Source organism: Schistocerca americana, chromosome 6 (genome assembly GCF_021461395.2).
Source record: "Schistocerca americana isolate TAMUIC-IGC-003095 chromosome 6, iqSchAmer2.1, whole genome shotgun sequence".
Taxonomy (NCBI): Eukaryota; Metazoa; Arthropoda; class Insecta; order Orthoptera; family Acrididae; genus Schistocerca; species Schistocerca americana.
In genome coordinates this window covers 582,842,400-582,861,897 of record NC_060124.1, presented here as the reverse complement: position 1 = coordinate 582,861,897, position 19,498 = coordinate 582,842,400, and the positions used below count along the sequence as shown (strand labels likewise).

The 19,498-nt window shown below is 40.3% G+C and overlaps 1 protein-coding gene across 5 annotated transcripts in view; it reads right to left on the bottom strand.

Moving 5' to 3' along the window:
- Positions 1-662: 662 nt before the first annotated feature.
- LOC124619223 (lipase 3-like) overlaps positions 663-19,498 on the bottom strand; it is a 225,450-nt gene continuing 206,614 nt past the window's right edge. For 4 of the 5 annotated variants that reach the window (XM_047145448.1, XM_047145452.1, XM_047145450.1 and 1 more), the window contains one exon: positions 663-1,143. In XM_047145448.1, the coding sequence (XP_047001404.1) occupies positions 994-1,143 (150 nt within the window). In that variant the 3' untranslated portion in view covers positions 663-993. The remainder of the gene's footprint in view (positions 1,144-19,498) is intronic. The other variant, XM_047145451.1, reaches the window with a different exon arrangement.

The window sequence follows — 19,498 nt, the reverse complement described above, 5'->3', positions numbered from 1 at the left end:
AGGCATCTTCTACATACTAAAGTGCCCTGGAATTCTCGTGCTGTTAGGAGGACATCGGATCTGTGAAACACTACGTAACAATTTCTATGATTACTTGCTGTTCGTTTAGTGGTGCTACATTCAATACCAGTATCCCAGTATCCTAAAGAAGTATGGCACTTTATGGAATGAGGCCCTCTGGGACAGACGTACTGCGTTGTAGTTTATGCAGTATGGATAAAACCGCTCTTGACATTTCTCAATGAGTGTGACTCGATAGACGGCAACGGTGCATATGAAAATGTGGCCATCGTTCCATCTGAATATGCGACCACATTGGTAGACGGAGAAATAGTGGCAGTGCTCATATACAAAAGTTGTGCTGGGAAATTAAGCGGAAAAGAATAAATAAATCAGTATAAAATAAATAAGGAATCCCATAAAGCGAATCCAGTACTGCTGTACAAAGTAATTTTATTTCTGGGAGATAAAACATTTAAAGTTGTACCTAGGTAACAGATTAGCCATATACCAGAACAAAAACTAAGAAGAAGAACATTATACTTATATAAGGGAAGTGGCAGTAATGTTAATGTGGTGAATACACACTACAGCATTAATAACTTTAGAACAATAATACAAGTTCGGTTAGTATGATAGAAGAGTGTGAAGGGTAATGGATATTTAACATGTGAGTAAATACCTTTATTGTAAGGAATTTGTTATTAGTGCAAATGACACAAATTTAAATTTTAGTTACCAAGATCCCTTGTTTACAATTCTCTATACACTTCACTAATTGTTAGCTGGACACATGTCTGTGCTGTACAGTTTATGAACCACACAAAACATGCAAAATGGACCACACGCAGTTCATCATGTTTTAAGATCTACAGTCTCTTTACTGGCTTCATTCTTCTTCAGGTACTAATGTTGTTACACTATACACTACACCATCAATAATCTGCTTCTAATATTCTAACCTTTGTATATCTTCCTTCAAAGCTTCTGTTCTCAAAGCTCTGACATGAAGCTTAACATCTTCTCATGGACGAGTCTGTGTACATTCTTGTCAAAGACGATATGGAAGTGGCCATAGCCCTCCAGTGGTACCACCATCTTCTTGACGTTGCTTGGAATCATTTGTATCTGCCGCATAGCTTCCTGTGGACGACGGAATTTTAGTAGCACATACGGCATAATGAACTTCATGCAAACATAGGCGAATGTACACATACTTTATGGGTACTTTCTGTTGGGTAAAAGCTATATCTCGTGAAGTTTTTGAGCGGTGAACCCATATCTCCTGTTTCTTTCTCCCCTCAGATGTAGTTCTGTCAGCATGTAACTACATTATAAACTAGGTAAAAGATTAGGTGTAATTAATGATAACCTAATTTTTAAATATGAACAATCAATTTGTTGAAGTATGAAAATGAAAGTATCCTTTGTTACCAGGAACTTTGTGTGTTTTGACTTAAACTTCCCTTTTCCTCCACTCCTCAGAGCACCTAATAGAGTACGAAAACGAGTCTTTGTTACACATGGTGACTGGTGTGGTTCATCTCCCCATGCTACCCTACCCTGCGAAAGCCTTTTCATCTCAAAATAACTCCTGCAGCATGTGTCCATTTGAGCTGGCTTATGGTACTCATCTCTTGGTCTAACTCTGCAATTTTTGCCTTCCCCCATCTCTCAGTTATATATAGAAAAGGTTATTAATATTTTTACAGACTCCCATTCTTTATCATCAACATTTACTCCCATTCTTAATTTTCGTTTTCGATACATTATTTCTCTTACTGCAGTTGCTGCTAAATTTTCACCAAATGAAGAATCTTTAGGGCGTATACTTTCTTTTGCGATTAATTGAAGTTCTTTATTTCTTTCATGTCTTCTTTCTAAATCTTTAATATCTCTATAACCAACATCATGTTTTGTACATGCTTCATCTAATGGATTAATTCCTTGATCAACTTTAGCTATTCTTTCTTCTAGTTTTGTCCCAGGGCAACAATAATTATAATATGGAATATATCATTCAAACTGTAGTTTATTAATTAACATATTAACTAAATCCTTTCAATGTTTTTCATTTTTCCGAAATTTTTCCTTATTCGAAAACTGTACAAAAAATGGAATTCCTTCTGGATTATTAATAATACAATAGCTAAATTTATTTGTTGACATTTTTATTATTCAAATTTTTCATTATGATAATTTTTATTTCCAGCTAATTCTTCTCCATGAATTACAGCTAGTCTATCATTAATTGAGAACCATTATTCATCCAAAAATATTATATTGGTTTATCTGTATATTTTTAATTAATCCTTCACCCATTTTTCATCAACACTTTAATCCATTTTTTGGAAAGATGAAGATGAACAATTTCCTATACCAATCAGTTGTATTTATTATCCTTATTTGATTTTATTTAATTTGGATTATTGTCACAATATAATGTTCCTGAATGACTCACTAAATCTGCATAGCTTGATAAAACAGAAGCAGTAAATAGTGCATTCATATCTTTCGTAGTTATCTGGTTTTAGTTAACAGATTCATTAAGTCATCTGTATCTTCATAGCCTTTTTGACCAATCTTTAATTTATTTCCATTAAATTCAACTGGATATTTACCAACAAATTCAAATCAAGCAACAGCTCTTACTACAAAAACCTTATCTTCATGTCATTAATATATCCCAGTATTCTTTTACTTCTGTTCATTTTTAATATTCGATGATTCATTTTCATTTTTTAAATTTTTTGTCTTTAAGTTCCTCTTCATATTTATTCAATTAATCTTTTATTACTGATTCACTTAGTACATAATCTCTTTTATCATTTCCATATTTTATAATTCTTGGAATTAAATTCTTCAAAATAATGTTGTTTATAAGGAATAATTTGTTATCAGCTTCTCTATTTTCTTTAATAGCTTTCAAAACATTCTCTACAGATCCTTAAATTATCTGATTCACTTGTTCAATAAAATCGACAACTGCTTATCTTCTCTTTTAAATTTTTATAATATGTTCTTGTCCTTTTTTTCCCGCATTTTAAACTCTTCTTTTAATTGATCTTTTCCTCTTCAAGTTCACCTAACTTTTCTAAAAATATTTGGATCTTACAACCAAACTGACTTATTCCTTCTGGATGATCACATTTTGAAAACATTTATTAAGTATAAAAACAATCAATTTCGTTTTTAACGTTCAACATTAATATTCAACGTTTATTTTAAACATTTACATTTAACATTTACGTTCAATATCTAAAAATTCTTAATCTTTTCTCTGTATTTTTCGTTATTAATTTTTACTTGTGATATCTATTGCAATGAAACCGAATTCGTCTTTATCCCAACATTTACTACATATTTCTTTAAAATCATCAAACTTTAAATAACCCTGACAAACTCATAAAAAGTATTATTCAAATTTGAGTCATTTAATTTGAAAACATTAAAAATTAAGGTTATCTCTAACTAATTGCTTTGGTATTTTTGATGATGTTTGACTAAAATAAAAACAATCTGTTTCTTTGTGTCTATTTCTAGTAAAATACTCTCTAACTATATCACGATTATCAAGAATGAACTCGTCAAATTGTACATCTTAATTATTTTTAAACCCATCTAACAGAATAATTTCATCATTATTTAAATAAAATATCATTTTTTCCTTTACTTTATCTTCTACTTTTCACATCTTTTTATAAATTCTTCATATTTCGGTTCATCTACATCTACATGGATAGTCTGCAAATCACATTTAAGTGCCTGGAAGAGGGTTCATCGAATCACATTTACAATTCTCTATTATCCCATTCTCATATAGCATGCGGAAAGAATGAACATCTGTATCTTTCCATACAAGCTCTGATTTCCCTTATTTTATCGTGGTGATCGTTTCTCCCTATGTAGGTTGGTGTCAACAAAATATGTTCTCATTTCAGAGGAGAAAGTCTGTGACACTCTCTCCCATATTTCGCGATAATACAAAACGTGCTGTCTTTCTTTGAACTTTTTCGATGTACTCCATCAGTTCTACCTGGTATGTATCCCACACCATGCAGCAGTATTCTAAAAGAGGATGGGCAAGCGTAGTGTAGGCAGTCTCCTTAGTAGGTCTGTTACATTTTCTTAGTGTGCTGCCAATGAAACGCAGCCTTTGATTAGCCTTTGGTCATCACTTTAGAATGAATGTACAAATGATTGATTCTATTCTAATTTAATCATCCTGGAACTAGAATACAATTATCAATCATTAACATCGTTTTTTCACAAACACTTGATCCAATTATTGCACATCAATTAGAATTTGATAATGTTTACTGTGTTTATTTTTTATTTCTTTTGTGGAATTTTTATTTTTGGTTCAATTTTAGTCATTTTTTTATTAATATCAAATGGCTTGTCTATTTCAATTCAATGATAATTCATCTGTTCTTAAGAAAGATTAATTGTTCCAGTAAGAGAAACTTATAAAAACGTCACATCTGTTGGTTTTTATACAACTTTTTAACTGCAAATATAACATAAAAAATTATATATAATACACTAACAAAAGAACGACAGAAATTAATATTGGTCAATATAGCCTGAAAAATTTGGAAAAATTTATTCAATCGAAAAAACCTAATATACACATTTCGTATCAGCGCACACTCCGCTGCAGAGAGAAAATTTCATTCTGGAAACATCCCCTAGGCTGTGGCTAAGCCATGTCTTCGCAATATCCTTTCTTCCAAGAGTGCTAGTTCCGCGAAGTATGCAGGAGAGCTTCTGCAAGGATCGGAAGGTAGGAGACGAGGTACTAGAGGAACTGAAGCTGTGAGGACGGGGCGTGAGTCGTGCTTGGGTAGCTCAGTTGGTAGAGCACTTGCCCGCGAAAGGCAAAGGTGCCGAGTTCGAGTCTCGGTCTGGCACACAGTTTTAATCTGCCAGGAAGTTTCATATCAGCGCACACTCCGCTCCAGAGGGAAAATTTCATTCTAATTACTCGAAATAACTGTCAACATACATAGTCATCCCCCTACACAGGGACTTGCCCCACTCTCCCCTTAGAATCGGGAGTACCATGCTTTCATTCATTACAAAATTCTTATACAAGACGTGATTCCCCATGATTCCGCTAAACCCCTCGTTTTGCAGATATAGCACTATCTGGCTGACCACAATGAGACAATACTATGCTTATAGCACTTGGTGTATAATCGTTTGTTGTCTCAAGTATTGAAGTGGTGTTCAAATGGTTCAAATGGCTCTGAGCACTATGGGACTCAACTGCTGAGGTCATTAGTCCCCTAGAACTTAGAACTAGTTAAACCTAACTAACCTAAGGACACCACAAACATCCATGCCCGAGGCAGGATTCGAACCTGCGACCGTAGCGGTCTTGCGGTTCCAGACTGCAGCGCCTTTAACCGCACGGCCACTTCGGCCGGCTAAAGTGGTGTACTTGTAACAAATATTAAATGGATGATCATGAGTTTTCCGGGATATAATATTTATTGTGTCACTTATGAAATTTAGCTGTTGTGGCTTGATACATTTCAGAAGTGACCGACTCATTTACATCGAAAATGGGAATCTTTGTGTCTAGCACCTGTTCCCCTTCCCTATCCCTGATAAATTTCTGCAGATGCCTATATCCGCATGATCGAAAAACAAAACCCTACAATGAGAGACGTGCAGTTTCACCTTAAAGTAGTTAAGACAAAGTAATAGAAACGTGTCGATTCATGCAATAATACGTGCACTAAACGATTATATTAGGGCATTTAATGTATGCACACAAATAAATAAGTATATATACATTTATTTAGAATTTTGCATTGCATCATTCTGTACAATAACGTTCGATTCATTCGTATGATCTCTGTTTTTGTACTCATCTGCTTTAAAATTACAGAATACTGGCAGTTATTTATACATAAATTGAAAGTGGAGGGAGGGTGGGGGGAGAAAGGAAAAGAGAGAAAAGGGATGGGTTACTGATTTCGGCTGTATCATGACATTACGTGGAATCAGTGGCGACAAGTGAAAATATGTATCAGATCGGGATTCGAACCCAGGTACTCCTGTTTACTAGGCAGGTGTGATAACCACTGCGTCATCCAGCACACAGTGCTACTGCACCTGCGCGACCCTCACGCCCACCCCATATTCCCACCAAGTGCCACCTACCCGCGGTCCATGTCCATTTCCTGCACGCTCGCTACTCTGAGATCCCCGAAGGAGATGGGTCGTAGTTGTGCATCTGCAATGTAGAAGGAGGATCCATAGTTCATACAGGCGAATCAGTTATATGAATGTGTGGTGTCTGTTCTTTCAGACGTCAGTAAAACCTTCCCTTTCGTTTCCTTTCTCACACCCCCATCTTCAATTTACGTATAATGTATCACAACTGCGGATTCCGCGTGGTGTCTATCCTTTCGGACATGTATGTAAGATCAGGCACCATGCATTCATGTAAGTTATTTATACATTCGATGCATTCCTATCATAACGCTCTTTTGTCTTGTTTTCGACTCACTTTCAACACCACAGCTAAACGAACAGCGAATGCATAGAAACTCAGTCTGCAACACCAGAAAGACTGCCCACAGGCGCCACAATATTTCCGAGCGGCGCAAAATATTTAGAAAATTTTTGGTGTTTTCAATATCTTTGCGTAACCTCTCCCCTATAGTTTCAATATTATTGCACTACAGCAAAACTTGTGCATTTTATCTTTCAGCAGCCTAATTCCTCTGGGAAGCGAACGTTTGGTGTTGCGAAAATTACGTGCCATCAGCGCGGATAACGTGCATCCTGTCTGTTAGAAACTGCAGGCTAAATTATTTTGTATATGGAGTCCGATTATGCTTGCTGTGCACCGCAGCACATTTTTATCGCATTGTACTGCACATTAACATAGTCTGCCAGCACTCAACTTATCGTTCTCCTACAGTGACATCTGCACCTGGTTTCATTGTAACAGGAAATTTAACAGGAAACAAACCGCAGGTTTAGGTTCAGTGTGGAATTTTGTTTGAATCCACTCCTGAGCTAAACATATTCATTTTTACTGTCGCTATTGCCACTATAATTTATGCCACCTCCGAATAGTTATCATTCTGATGTAAAATGCAATATAGTATTCGACCTTTCTTCTGAACTTTTTTGGGGATGAATTGCACACTGTTATAACTGCAATGTAAATACTTAAAACTGCAAACAGTCAATTTTTTTAAATACACTCCTGGAAATTGAAATAAGAACACCGTGAATTCATTGTCCCAGGAAGGGGAAACTTTATTGACACATTTCTGGGGTCAGATACATCACATGATCACACTGACAGAACCACAGGCACATAGACACAGGCAACAGAGCATGCACAATGTCGGCACTAGTACAGTGTATATCCACCTTTCGCAGCAATGCAGGCTGCTATTCTCCCATGGAGACGATCGTAGAGATGCTGGATGTAGTCCTGTGGAACGGCTTGCCATGCCATTTCCACCTGGCGCCTCAGTTGGACCAGCGTTCGTGCTGGACGTGCAGACCGCGTGAGACGACGCTTCATCCAGTCCCAAAGATGCTGAATGGGGGACAGATCCGGAGATCTTGCTGGCCAGGGTAGTTGACTTACACCTTCTAGAGCACGTTGGGTGGCACGGGATACATGCGGACGTGCATTGTCCTGTTGGAACAGCACGTTCCCTTGCCGGTCTAGGAATGGTAGAACGATGGGTTCGATGACGGTTTGGATGTACCGTGCACTATTCAGTGTCCCCTCGACGATCACCAGTGGTGTACGGCCAGTGTAGGAGATCGCTCCCCACACCATGATGCCGGGTGCTGGCCCTGTGTGCCTCGGTCGTATGCAGTCCTGATTGTGGCGCTCACCTGCACGGCGCCAAACACGCATACGACCATCATTGGCACCAAGGCAGAAGCGACTCTCATCGCTGAAGACGACACGTCTCCATTCGTCCCTCCATTCACGCCCCACGTGTTGAGCAATTCGGCGGTACGTCCACCCGGCCTCCCGCATGCCCACTATACGCCCTCGCTCAAAGTCCGTCAACTGCACATACGGTTCACGTCCACGCTGTCGCGGCATGCTACCAGTGTTAAAGACTGCAATGGAGCTCCGTATGCCACGGCAAACTGGCTGACACTGACGGCGGCGGTGCACAAATGCTGCGCAGCTAGCGCCATTCGACGGCCAACACCGCGGTTCCTGGTGTGTCCGCTGTGCCGTGCGTGTGATCATTGCTTGTACAGCCCTCTCGCAGTGTCCGGAGCAAGTATGGTGGGTCTGACACACCGGTGTCAATGTGTTCTTTTTTCCATTTCCAGGAGTGTAGTTATTTTTTCATTCCACGAACAGGGTTCATAAGCTTCATCTGTTTAACTGCAGTGTGATTTGTCTATAAGCTGGATACAACTTTTTTCTCCCAGTATTTTATCTCTGCTGCCTTCAGAATTTCGTATAGTGTATGCCCTCAACATTCTCAAAACCTTTTTCTAAGTCTTCAAGTACAATAAACTTGGGATTTTCTTTGTTTAACCTATCTCCTACACTGATCAGCCAGAACATTGTGATCACGTGCCTAATAGCCAGTACATACAACTTTCGCACGGATAACAGGCGACTCGTCGTGGGACAGAAGCAATGAGGCTATGGTAGGGCGATGAGTGGGGTGGCACCACATCTGCACACACAAGTCACCTAATTCCTGGAAAATCCAGGGAGCGGAGCGATGAGCTCTGACGCCACATTCAATCACATTCCAGATGTGTTCAGTCGGGTTCAGATATGGCGAGTTGGAGGGCCTGCACATCGAACGGAATCCGCCACTACGTTCTTTGAACCACTCCATCGCACTGCTGGCCTTGTGACATGACGTATTATCTTGTTGAAAGAAACCACAGCCGTCGGGAAACAAGATAGTGATTGTGCTTGAAACAGCTATGTAAGTCCTCTGGGACCAGTGTACGATACTCCTTGGCTGTCATGGTGCACCAATGGACCCATGGATGCCCGTGTGAATCTTCCCCAGAGCAAAATGGAACCGCCGCCAGCTTGTCTATACCGCAGTACAGGTGCCAAGGAGCCGTTCCCCTGGAAGGCAACGGATTCTCAACCTCCCATCGGCGTGATGAAGAAGCTATCGAGAATCACCAGACTGTGAAACGCTCTGCCACTGCGTCAGCGTCCAGTTCCGATGGGTCGTCGGCTGCGCAGGCCATCGTTAGGAGTGTCCGGTGCACTGTGTGTTCAGACACACTGGTACTCTGCCCAGCATTTAAGTCTGATGTTAGTTCCACCACAGTTCGTCGCCTGTCCAGTCTTACCAGTCCGCCCAGCTTACGATGTCCGATATCTGTAATGAGGGGTGCCCACCCAACCGCACGACATCTGGACGTGATTTCATCTTGGTTGTAACACATATTGAAGACACTCACCGCAACACTCCTTGAACACCCGACAAGTCGTGCAGTTTCCCAAATGCTCGTGCTGATCCTTCGAGTCATCACAATCTGTCCTCGGTCAAATTCAGATAGATCACGCGCCTTCCCCATCCTACACACGGACAGCACGCTCACTGATACTACGTGCACCGTAGGTCGGTGTTCATAATGTTCTGGCTGATTAGTGTAACATGGGTCATGGGACCAGTAATGCCTCGCGTGCAGCTACACTTCTGTGAATCCCCAACTGATCTTCCCCGAGGTCGACTTCTGCTACGTTCCCCACTCTTCAGTAAATAATTCATGTCAGTATCTTGCAACCATGGCTCAGTAAACCGATGGTTCGGTAATATTCACACTTGTCACTCCTGTTTACTTTAGAATTGGAGTTATTACAGTTGGGTATTTTGCCTGTGTCATATATCTTACAAATCATGTAGAATAGTTTTGCCATGGCGGACTGTCCCAAGAATCTCAATAATTCTGATGGAATATCACCTACTCCCGGGGCCCATAACAGTAATATAATGTGAGTCCTTACGTTGCCTCAGCACATAGTAACAAACATCTTGTATGATTTTATTTTTATTTTACACGTCTAGTTCCGTAGGACCAAATTGAGGAGCAAATCTCCAAGGTCATGAAACCTGCCAGTACATGAAATTACAACATAAAAGTAATAACAGATAAAATAAAATGTTTTTGAACAAACAAAAGAAAGACAAGCTATAAGTTTATGTACGCGCACTAAACAATATAACGCAGGAATCAGCTTAATATTTCAAGGAACTCCTCGACAGAATTGAAGGAGTGACCCATGAGAAAACTCTTCGGTTTCGATTTGAAAGCGCGTGGATTACTGTTAAGATTTTTCAGTTCTTGTGATAGCTTATTGAAAATGGATGCAGCAGTCTACTGCACACCTTTCTGCACAAGAGTCAAACAATGCCATCCAAATGCAGTTTGGATTTCTGCCTAGTATTAACTGAGTGAAAACTGCTAATTGTTGGGAATAATTTGATATTGTTAACAAGAAACGACTGTTAATAATATATATATATTGAGAGGCCAATGTGAGAATACCTAGACTAATGAACAGAGGTCGACGAGAAGTTGGCGAACTTACACCTACCTCTTTCTGAGTGAAAAATATCCTTTGAGAATGGGAAGAGTTACCGCTAAATATAATACCATAAGTTATAAGGGAATGAAAATAAGCAAAGTAAACTATTTTTCGTGTCGAACCATCGCCTACTTCAGGCACAGTTCATATAGTAAAAATGGCAGCATTAAGTCTTACTGTCTTACTGTGATGTAGCATTAGTTTATTTTCTACAAGCTGTGAACTTACGTTATGAACTGCACTGTTTGAAACATTGCCAAAAGACACCAACCACTACAGGAATTTTGCCATCAGTGATCCCACCACCGCCCACTACACTGTTATCTATAAGCTTTGCCAGCCTCCCCTTCCCACACCTACTGAGATGCAGGCCACGCCTAATAAAACCCGTTCTATTAATAGACTCAACTGGCACCACCGCACTCGGCCATCAGCGTCCTCTCCAGCCCCATGTTAACACGCCTAACAGCAGCATTAAGATGAGGCGGTTCGTGTTGCTGAAACAGCTGCACGACGTGCACGTTAGTGCCACCAGTCTGAGTGGCTATCTTTACCAGGTCATCACCTACATCGTACTCCCTTTCCTTATCAAGACCGTTCCCAGCTCCACCCACAGTCACTACCCGATCCTCATTAGTAAAATTCCTACGTAACTCCCCTATGCTAACAGTCACTTGTGACGACCCTGCACTAGGCTTCACCTGGTGGCCCTCACCTCTACCATACGAACTACCTAGCAGCACAACCTTCTTCTTTCTGTTAGAACTTGCAACTGACTTAGGCTCCCAAAACACGTGAGGACTGCTGCATGTTTTCTAAACCTACAGCTACAAGATGCTCCTATCCAATAAGCTCTGGCAGTTGGCGAAATCTGTTGGTTATACGCAAAGTACAACTGCCTGAATATCTGCTCCTCCCAGCTGCCTTCTTACCAACTGGCAGTTCCCATTCCTCAGCGCCCTTCATCCTTATCAACGTATCTAGCGCGTGCTTTGCGTTTGCTAAATTCACCTGAAGGGCATAGATCTTAGGCTCCTGTTCTTCTATCAACTTCTGCTGAAAATTCTGCATTTCCAGGAGAGGATCCCGCTAGAACGACCACTGGCTTCCCCACTGCATTCCCCCCAATGAGAATACTTTGAACAAATCTCACACCGAAACCCCCTACTCACAAATCTACGACAAAGCCCACACTTCTCACTCATGGTATTCTTTTAAGTTTCTGAAAAAAAACTAAACGTTTACGTTACGTTCAGTTACAACAGTAGAACTATTTAAATAACTAACAACAGGGATCTCGAATGCCGCTAAGAAAGCAACTACTTTTATTAGTACTACTAAACCACAACTAATATCAGTACCACAAAAACTTCAGCTTCTTATCTGAAACCAAAAATTCGAGTGACCACTGGAACGCTCAACGAAATTAAACACAGTGAACGAAAGTTTTACTGAAATATTTCAGTACAAATAATAAGAAATGTCAGCTGAAAACTACCGTACTGGATTTAACAAATGACTTCAACGCGCAAACATCTCTGTAAAACACAGTGGGAGAAAGTTTCCAAAAGTTTATTAAACCAATATTTGACCAGAAACAGCGCGAGACACCGTTGGAAACTACTAAATTTAATAACCGAATAACAGTGCACAAACAGCTTAGTCAAGAACTTAAGTTACGAACCGCTACAGCTGCAACTGCACGCGGTGAAATGTAAACACACTGCTAATATTTGGATGAACGACTGAAAGCTACTAAAGTTAATATTCAGATACAGTGCACAAACAACAACAGTCGTCTCAATCACATTCAATATTGATTCAAAATAGGAGTCCAGCATCATTTTTCGAAGGAAAATTTCAATTTCGCTTGTGACAGATGAGAAAACGCCTAGCAGAGATAATCGAAAATGTCTCCATCTTTGGGTGGTCCTTTGGGAGTCTGTTTTGTTAGGTTCAACGTAATGTACAGAGACAGTAATATATTCTTCCCCGCCCACGAGGTACCCGCACATGAAAAGAAGCGCCAAAGAGCTTGTCACAAAAGTTGCGATATGTATTTCCAGATTGAAATTTTTATTCTGCAATGGAGGGTGCACTAATATGAAACTTCCCACGAAACTGGAACTCGAACACATGACCTTTGTCTTTCGCGCGGCAAGTGCTCCACAGACTACATGCAGGAGAACTTCTGTGAAGGTTGGAAGGCAGGAGATGTTCTGGCGGAATTAAAGCCGTAAGGGATGGTCGTGTCATTTGGTACAGCACTCGCCCGCTAAAGGCATAAACCCTGCAATATGCGTTAACCAGTGCAACAGCTACCATCTCGATTTCACCTTACTTGTTTTGGTGTACTGGGTGCCAGTTGTGTGGCAAGGTTGGCACTGTCAGATTTTTCGTAAGGCCTGTACACTGCGAAAATCTTTCATGAATCTCTTATATAAGTTGGCACCACGCTCTTTCATAAGAGACGTGATAAAAGACCCTATCACACAGTCAAATAATTTATAAATCGACTTTTGCAAAATATATTTGACAAGGTTCATTTACTATAATTTGGGCCTGAGCACTCTATCGAAGATGAAAGTCGAGCGGGTAGTTTGCAGTCCTTGGCAGTGAGCTGGGAAGTTGCCTGTGGTTTCTGTGGTGGATGAAGGAGCAGGCGAAACGTGTGCAACGGACTGCTGGCTTATAAAGGCATTGTGCTCACAAGCTTGTCGGTCTGCGAGAGACAGCTTGTACTGGAGCCACGTTCCAGTGTAAGTTACAAAGTACGCTCGTGTTTACGGCCAGTGGCTGTTTGCTGCGTACAATGCTAGGTGTCATTGCTTCTGTCTCAACTGCACTACGGCCTGCACCATATGAGAAGTGTAATACACAGGGCGATTCAGCTGCCCCTGTCGATGCCGTTTTATGCAACCTGCAACTTAACATCTAGCCTTCAAAAACCACGCTCAAGATTTTAATTTTCTCCCGTTCCCTACGCACTGTTAGCCCTACAGGAGAAAAAAAGGAACAGGACCTTTCATAGGAAACTTAGTGTAGTTAAATTTTGTACTGGGGCACGTTTTCGCTAAAGGCCACGGTTTTCGAGGTACACGAGAAAAAAAAAAAAAAAAAACGTGCAAAAGTGTCCATCAAACGCACTTCATCCACACACTCATCCCTCACCAGTCAAGATTTCTAGTGTGTTTCTCGTGGCACTCCCTCGTACCTCCGTAAAAAAGTTTCCGACGACACGAACTATTCCCGATATTTGACCTTTTTTGTTTTCTGTTGACTGGGCTCTTACGCCACAAGAATAGTCAGCTGTTTTGGTAACATTATTAATTTGTACGTGGCCTTGAGAGTAATGAAAGGAAAACGACTTTTGTAAACGTTACGCTAAAACTAATCATGTTGACAATTCGATACAAATTTAACCCTTCCAACCACAGTAATTTCTTGACCAGAAGGCCTGACGAATACAACGATTTAATTGTTTTCTTATGCTGTTAAAAATCACAAAATTATTAGATAAAATATATACAAATATCAATTTTAATACTCGTTAGTGCTCGACTAAGCGCGTGCCGGAATACTGCCAGTCAACGAAGGCCAAAGAAAGGTCGAATGTGGGAAATAATTCGTGCACTCGCAAATATTTGTACAGTGGTAGGAGGGAGCGCCACGAACAACGTATTAGAAATCCTGACCACTGGGGATGAGTGTGGGAGAGGTGCTGCGTTTGAAGGTCACATTTGTACGTTTCTCTTGAGTAACTCGAAAACTATGGCTTAATGCGAAAACGTATGCCAGCGAAAAATTTTACTACATTAAATTTCCTACAGTAAGGCGCTGTTCATTTTCTCTCTTGTAGTAACAGTTTGCACGTGGCGAACGAGAGAATATGAAAACCTCGCACTTGGTTTTTGAAGGTCAGTTATAACGTTGCGGGTTGCATAAAACGACACCGGTAGGGGCAGCTGAATGACCCTGTAAAGTGAAGTGCACATCGACAGGTAAGTGTACCCTAACTAAGCAAGGAGAGTCCGAGTTGGGGTAAGCATATGCTGTCTCATGTTGACCAAGATCGACGTGTACAACGTACTCCGCAAGCTCCCTAACGGAGTGTGGCCAAGAGTATTTCTAATACGACTATCAGATCGACTCTTCCCTGTTCCAGTTGTGAATGGCGCACAGAAAGAATGATTGTCGGTAAGCCTCTGTATTCGCTCTAATTTTTCGGATTTTCTCGTCGTGCTCATTTCGTGATAGGTATGTGAGGAGGGGAGTAAGATGTTGTTCAACTCTTAAGCGACTTCTAGTGTGTGCCACTGGAGTTTATTGAGAATTCCTGTAAGGCTTTCGCGCCGACTAAAGGAAGTCGTGACGGAACGCACCGCTCTTTGTGGGATCTTCTCTCTCTCTACTATCAATCCTACCTGATAAGGCTCCCAGATTGAAGAACAATACTCGAGAATCGGTCGCAGAAGCGCCTTCTAAGACACTTTACATGAGTTACATTTCCTTAATTTTCTTCCTATGAATTTCCATCTGGAATCTGCTTTTGTTTCATGTGGTCAGTCCACTTAAGGTCGCTCTGGACAGTTACTCCTACATATTTCATGGTAGATACTGTTTCCACCAATTTGTTACCAATAGTATAATTGTAAACTTGTGGCTTTCTTTTCCAACGGGTGTTCAGGGTCAGCTGCCAGGGCTGGCACCATTCACCAATCCTCTGCAGGCCATTGTGTAAATCGATATCGTCTTCTGGTGTTGCTACTTTCTTATTGATAAGCACATCATCTGTGAACGGTCTTCGACAATCAGTGGATGTATGCCATTGGTATAGATGTACTGGTTTTAAGTACTAACTGACCACGCATATTTACGTTCACGTTTGTATTATGGTTGGTTGCAGGGTTTATATTCTGAAGGCCACTGTACCTGTACAGTAAATGTCCGACCAGGTATAAGTTGTGCCTACTGCCTCTTCCTTACGTGGGAATTCTGGTCTCTAACTGTGAACCGTCTATAGTCAGTCGTTAAGTACATTTACGGAGGGCGTTAAAACAGAAATATTGATTAGATGTTGATCAATTCATTTACCTTTTGGTTATTTTATGTTTTTTGACATCAGATATTTCACTAATATTTTTGGTATTGGTTAGTAGTTGATTGTCGAAACAGAGTACCTTAGAGTCTTGGCACTACAGTTCCAACTTTGTCGAAAGTTCGTTTCGTACATAATATCAAGTACTCTAATTCCAATGCAAATATAAAACTGTGTTAGCCTGTTAATAACATCGATTATATTTTTCTGCTCTAGAACGTTGTGGATTATCTTCTTCCACAACAAAGCTGTTCTTGTTAAGGTGAAGCATTACTGAAAACTTGTGAGAATGATACGTGATATCACCACTTCGCTCTGTGAACCACTAATAAGACATTCTCAGTACCAAAAAGCCAATTCGCTTTACGTATTTTAGTTGTTGAGATAACTTTGTAAACATGATATAAGCACTGTGGGGGAAATAACTTTGTCACAAATATTGCATTGTTTACTTATTTTTGAAGATATTTTAATTCTTCAATTAACATTGTGACACTTGACAAACATCATAGAATAATTTAGATGTGGACATAATTAATTTGATGATCCAATTGTGCCTTACTCCAAGTGTAGGCCTAAAAATTGAATTAGCTGCATTCTTCCCACACCCGGCTGTGATTCAGACTGCCTATTTGTTTGTGTGCTTATCTGCTTAGCGTAGTATTCTAGGCAACATCTGTTTTTTCTGCAGAAATGGGCTTGGTCTGGTTAAATTTGCTGCATTACCTCATTTAGGAATAAATGTGAAGTGTCAACGGTCTGTTAGGCATATTATTTTAACGTCATAGTTGTTTTGTGGCTATTCAAGCATACAAATAGCATTTGGGCACTTCATTTAAGAGTTCAAAAATATGTTTTGATGATTTGGCTGTGTGTGTGTATGTGTGTGTGTGTCATTGTGTGTGGAAAATAATACTGTTTCAGTTTATATAAAAAATTCATTTTTGGTGATGTATTTTTGTAGACATTCTAGTCATGAAAACAAAATTGTGGCTCTTGAGAAGAATCATAGTAGAATTTGGGGAATATTTAATTTGAGGATCCGTTGTGCCTTAGAGCAAGCATGGTGCAATAATTGCGCTTTTGCCACTCACAAGTCTGGTCCTACTTTGTGACTGGCTATTTCACCATAATCGTTTCTAAAATAAGGGGCTGTGATCACTAATTCGTTCAAATGGCTGCCACCATACCAATAAATGAGGTTTGGCTTCTTGGAACATGTATGATGCCATGGAGAAGGAAGACTTTAATTTCATGTGAAGGTAATCATGATGATGATGATGATGATGATGATGTCCTCGATAAGGAGGGCGTGGTTTGGGGTGCCATGGCTAGTAGATATATGGAGAATCTAGCTCACCTGCAATTATACAGGTCATTAAAATGCAAAGTGGAGCAGAATACTGGTAGATATACTACTGATAAGTGAAGTTAATTGAGCGGAAAAATAATGACAGCACATTCCCAAGAGAGAAAATAGTTTATAAAAAATTAAATGTGTTAATGTGGAATTTAAATTGAAATGTTAGAATGTCTCTACTGAAGGTCCCTGCCTAGAGTGTAGCCTTCTATGGAGGTGAAGTGAGAACAATAAATAGTTCAGAAAATTCAAGCTTTAAAATGTGGTGCTACAGGAGAATGCCGAAGATTTGATGAGTATATCAGGTAACTAATGAGATGCTATTACATCAGTTTGTAAAGAGAAGGAAGTTACAGTACAACTTGATTAAATGAAGGGATCTGTTGACAGGATGTATCCAGAAAAATCAAGAAAATGTAAGTTTGCTGATGGAGAGATGTGGTGAGGGTAAAAACTGTGCAGAAAGGCCAAGACTTGACTGATGTAAGCAGTTTGAGATAGGTGGGGGTTGCTGTAGTTACTCAGAGATGAAAGGGGTTACATGGGACAGACTAGCGTGAAGAGGTTCATGACACCAACACAATTGGCTTGAAGACCGCTACATTGCTAACTGTGAGCACCAGCTACTTGGACGTCTTGGTAAGAAATGCTGGCCTTATAGCGTCGCAGTAGTGTTAACGAAAAGGGAGGTTCACGTAGAGTCACTCCAGCACCAGTCAGCTGCGTTGCCTGGACAAGCTGCTGACTGCAAACAGTGCAGCGCAGCGGTGGCGCCACCCCAGTGGGGGCACGCACCCAGCAACTGAGTTACAGACCCGTCAGTACCACAGGGAATTTGGTACACAACAGCGACAATATGGATCGTCTAGCAACAGAGAAAATTTGAAATGTAGGGCAGTAGTACATTCTAGACAAGACAATCATCTATCATCAGTAAAGGATTGTAGTACAAAGTTCCAATTTCTAATAAAACTAATGCTGATATCTTCGATGTAGTGCACCTGACAATTCCATTGATAAACCCAGATGTAGCTTTCTGACATAATTTTAACTCATTATAAATCAATCTCTCATGCTGATTTCAAAACCTGGAAACATTTCTTGGATATACAACGACACGTCTGAAAATGGCAAAACTTTATTTTTTGTGAAATGGCATGTCACTGGAAACTTTTCGTCAGTTGTCGGTATTGTTCATGAAGTGCTGTAAATCACCCTAAGAGGAATTCCAATGAAACTGTTAGCGGTGCATCAACGCTGACTCTAAGTCATTATGGCCTTTGTCCATTAGGTTGCCTGCACCTACATGCCAAGGGCAATGACATCATCAGTGCCTTTGTACGCATTAAGTCCATGAGGATGGTGGATGGCAGGAAATTTAAAAATTCAATATATCGTTGGCAGGAAATTTAAAAATGCAAGATTGTGAGAAATTAAAAAGATCCAAGATGACGGAACTAGGCCGTTTGTGCTTTGCAACACCTACCCACCCCCTCCCCTTCCCCTACTGGTCAGAGCATAGTAATCCACAGATCATCAGGGATGAGAGAGCCAATCTCACTAAAGCCATCTTGACTGGGCTCGAAAGTATCTGAATGCTCTAAATTTCTTGCACCGTGTTCAAAAGCATATTTCCTGAAAATTATTTAAAGGGTGTAAAAAATGGTTCAAATGGCTCTGAGCACTATGGGACTTAACATCTGTGGTCATCAGTCCCCTACAACTTAGAACTACTTAAACCTAACTAACCTAAGGACATCACACACATCCATGCCCGAGGCAGGATTCGAACCTGCGACCGTAGCAGTCGCGCGGTTCCGGACTGAGCGCCTAGAACCGCTAGACCACCGCGGCCGGCTTAAAGGGTGTAACATTCTATATTTGCACATTAAAAGTACTTTATAGACCCGTACAACGAAACACCCAATCACAATGTAGCAATCTTGACATTTCTCGGAAGTAGTCAAATGTCCTGATTTTTTTCCCATCTTGTTCAAATGGATTTACCAAATACATTACGTATTCAGTGTAACTTGCAATATCTGAACATTAAAGTACTTTTACGGATATTAAAATGAAACATTAAAACTAAAGAACTAGCACAATGTAGCCTCAGAGCAGCCTTTTTCGTCGTGCTCAGATGTATTCGAACGATCTGAATTTTTGTACTATGTTCAAAGGTATTTATCCAGAAAAGACAGTAAAGTGGCTCTTCCATATGTGAAACGTTCGAGTAGACCATTCAAATGGAACTGCTTAAATGTAATCAATCTGAACCGTTCTGTGTGGTTTTCAAAAGTATTTATGGAAAAATTTGTAATACTCTACTTGTGTACATGCAAAGTTCGATTTCTGTACCATAGTTGTAAGCCACAATAGGGCCTCGAATCGTTTATTCTACGCCTCTGGACTGTTCTACAATGCTCATCAAGAGTCACTGAGAAAACACTCACTGACTGAACGT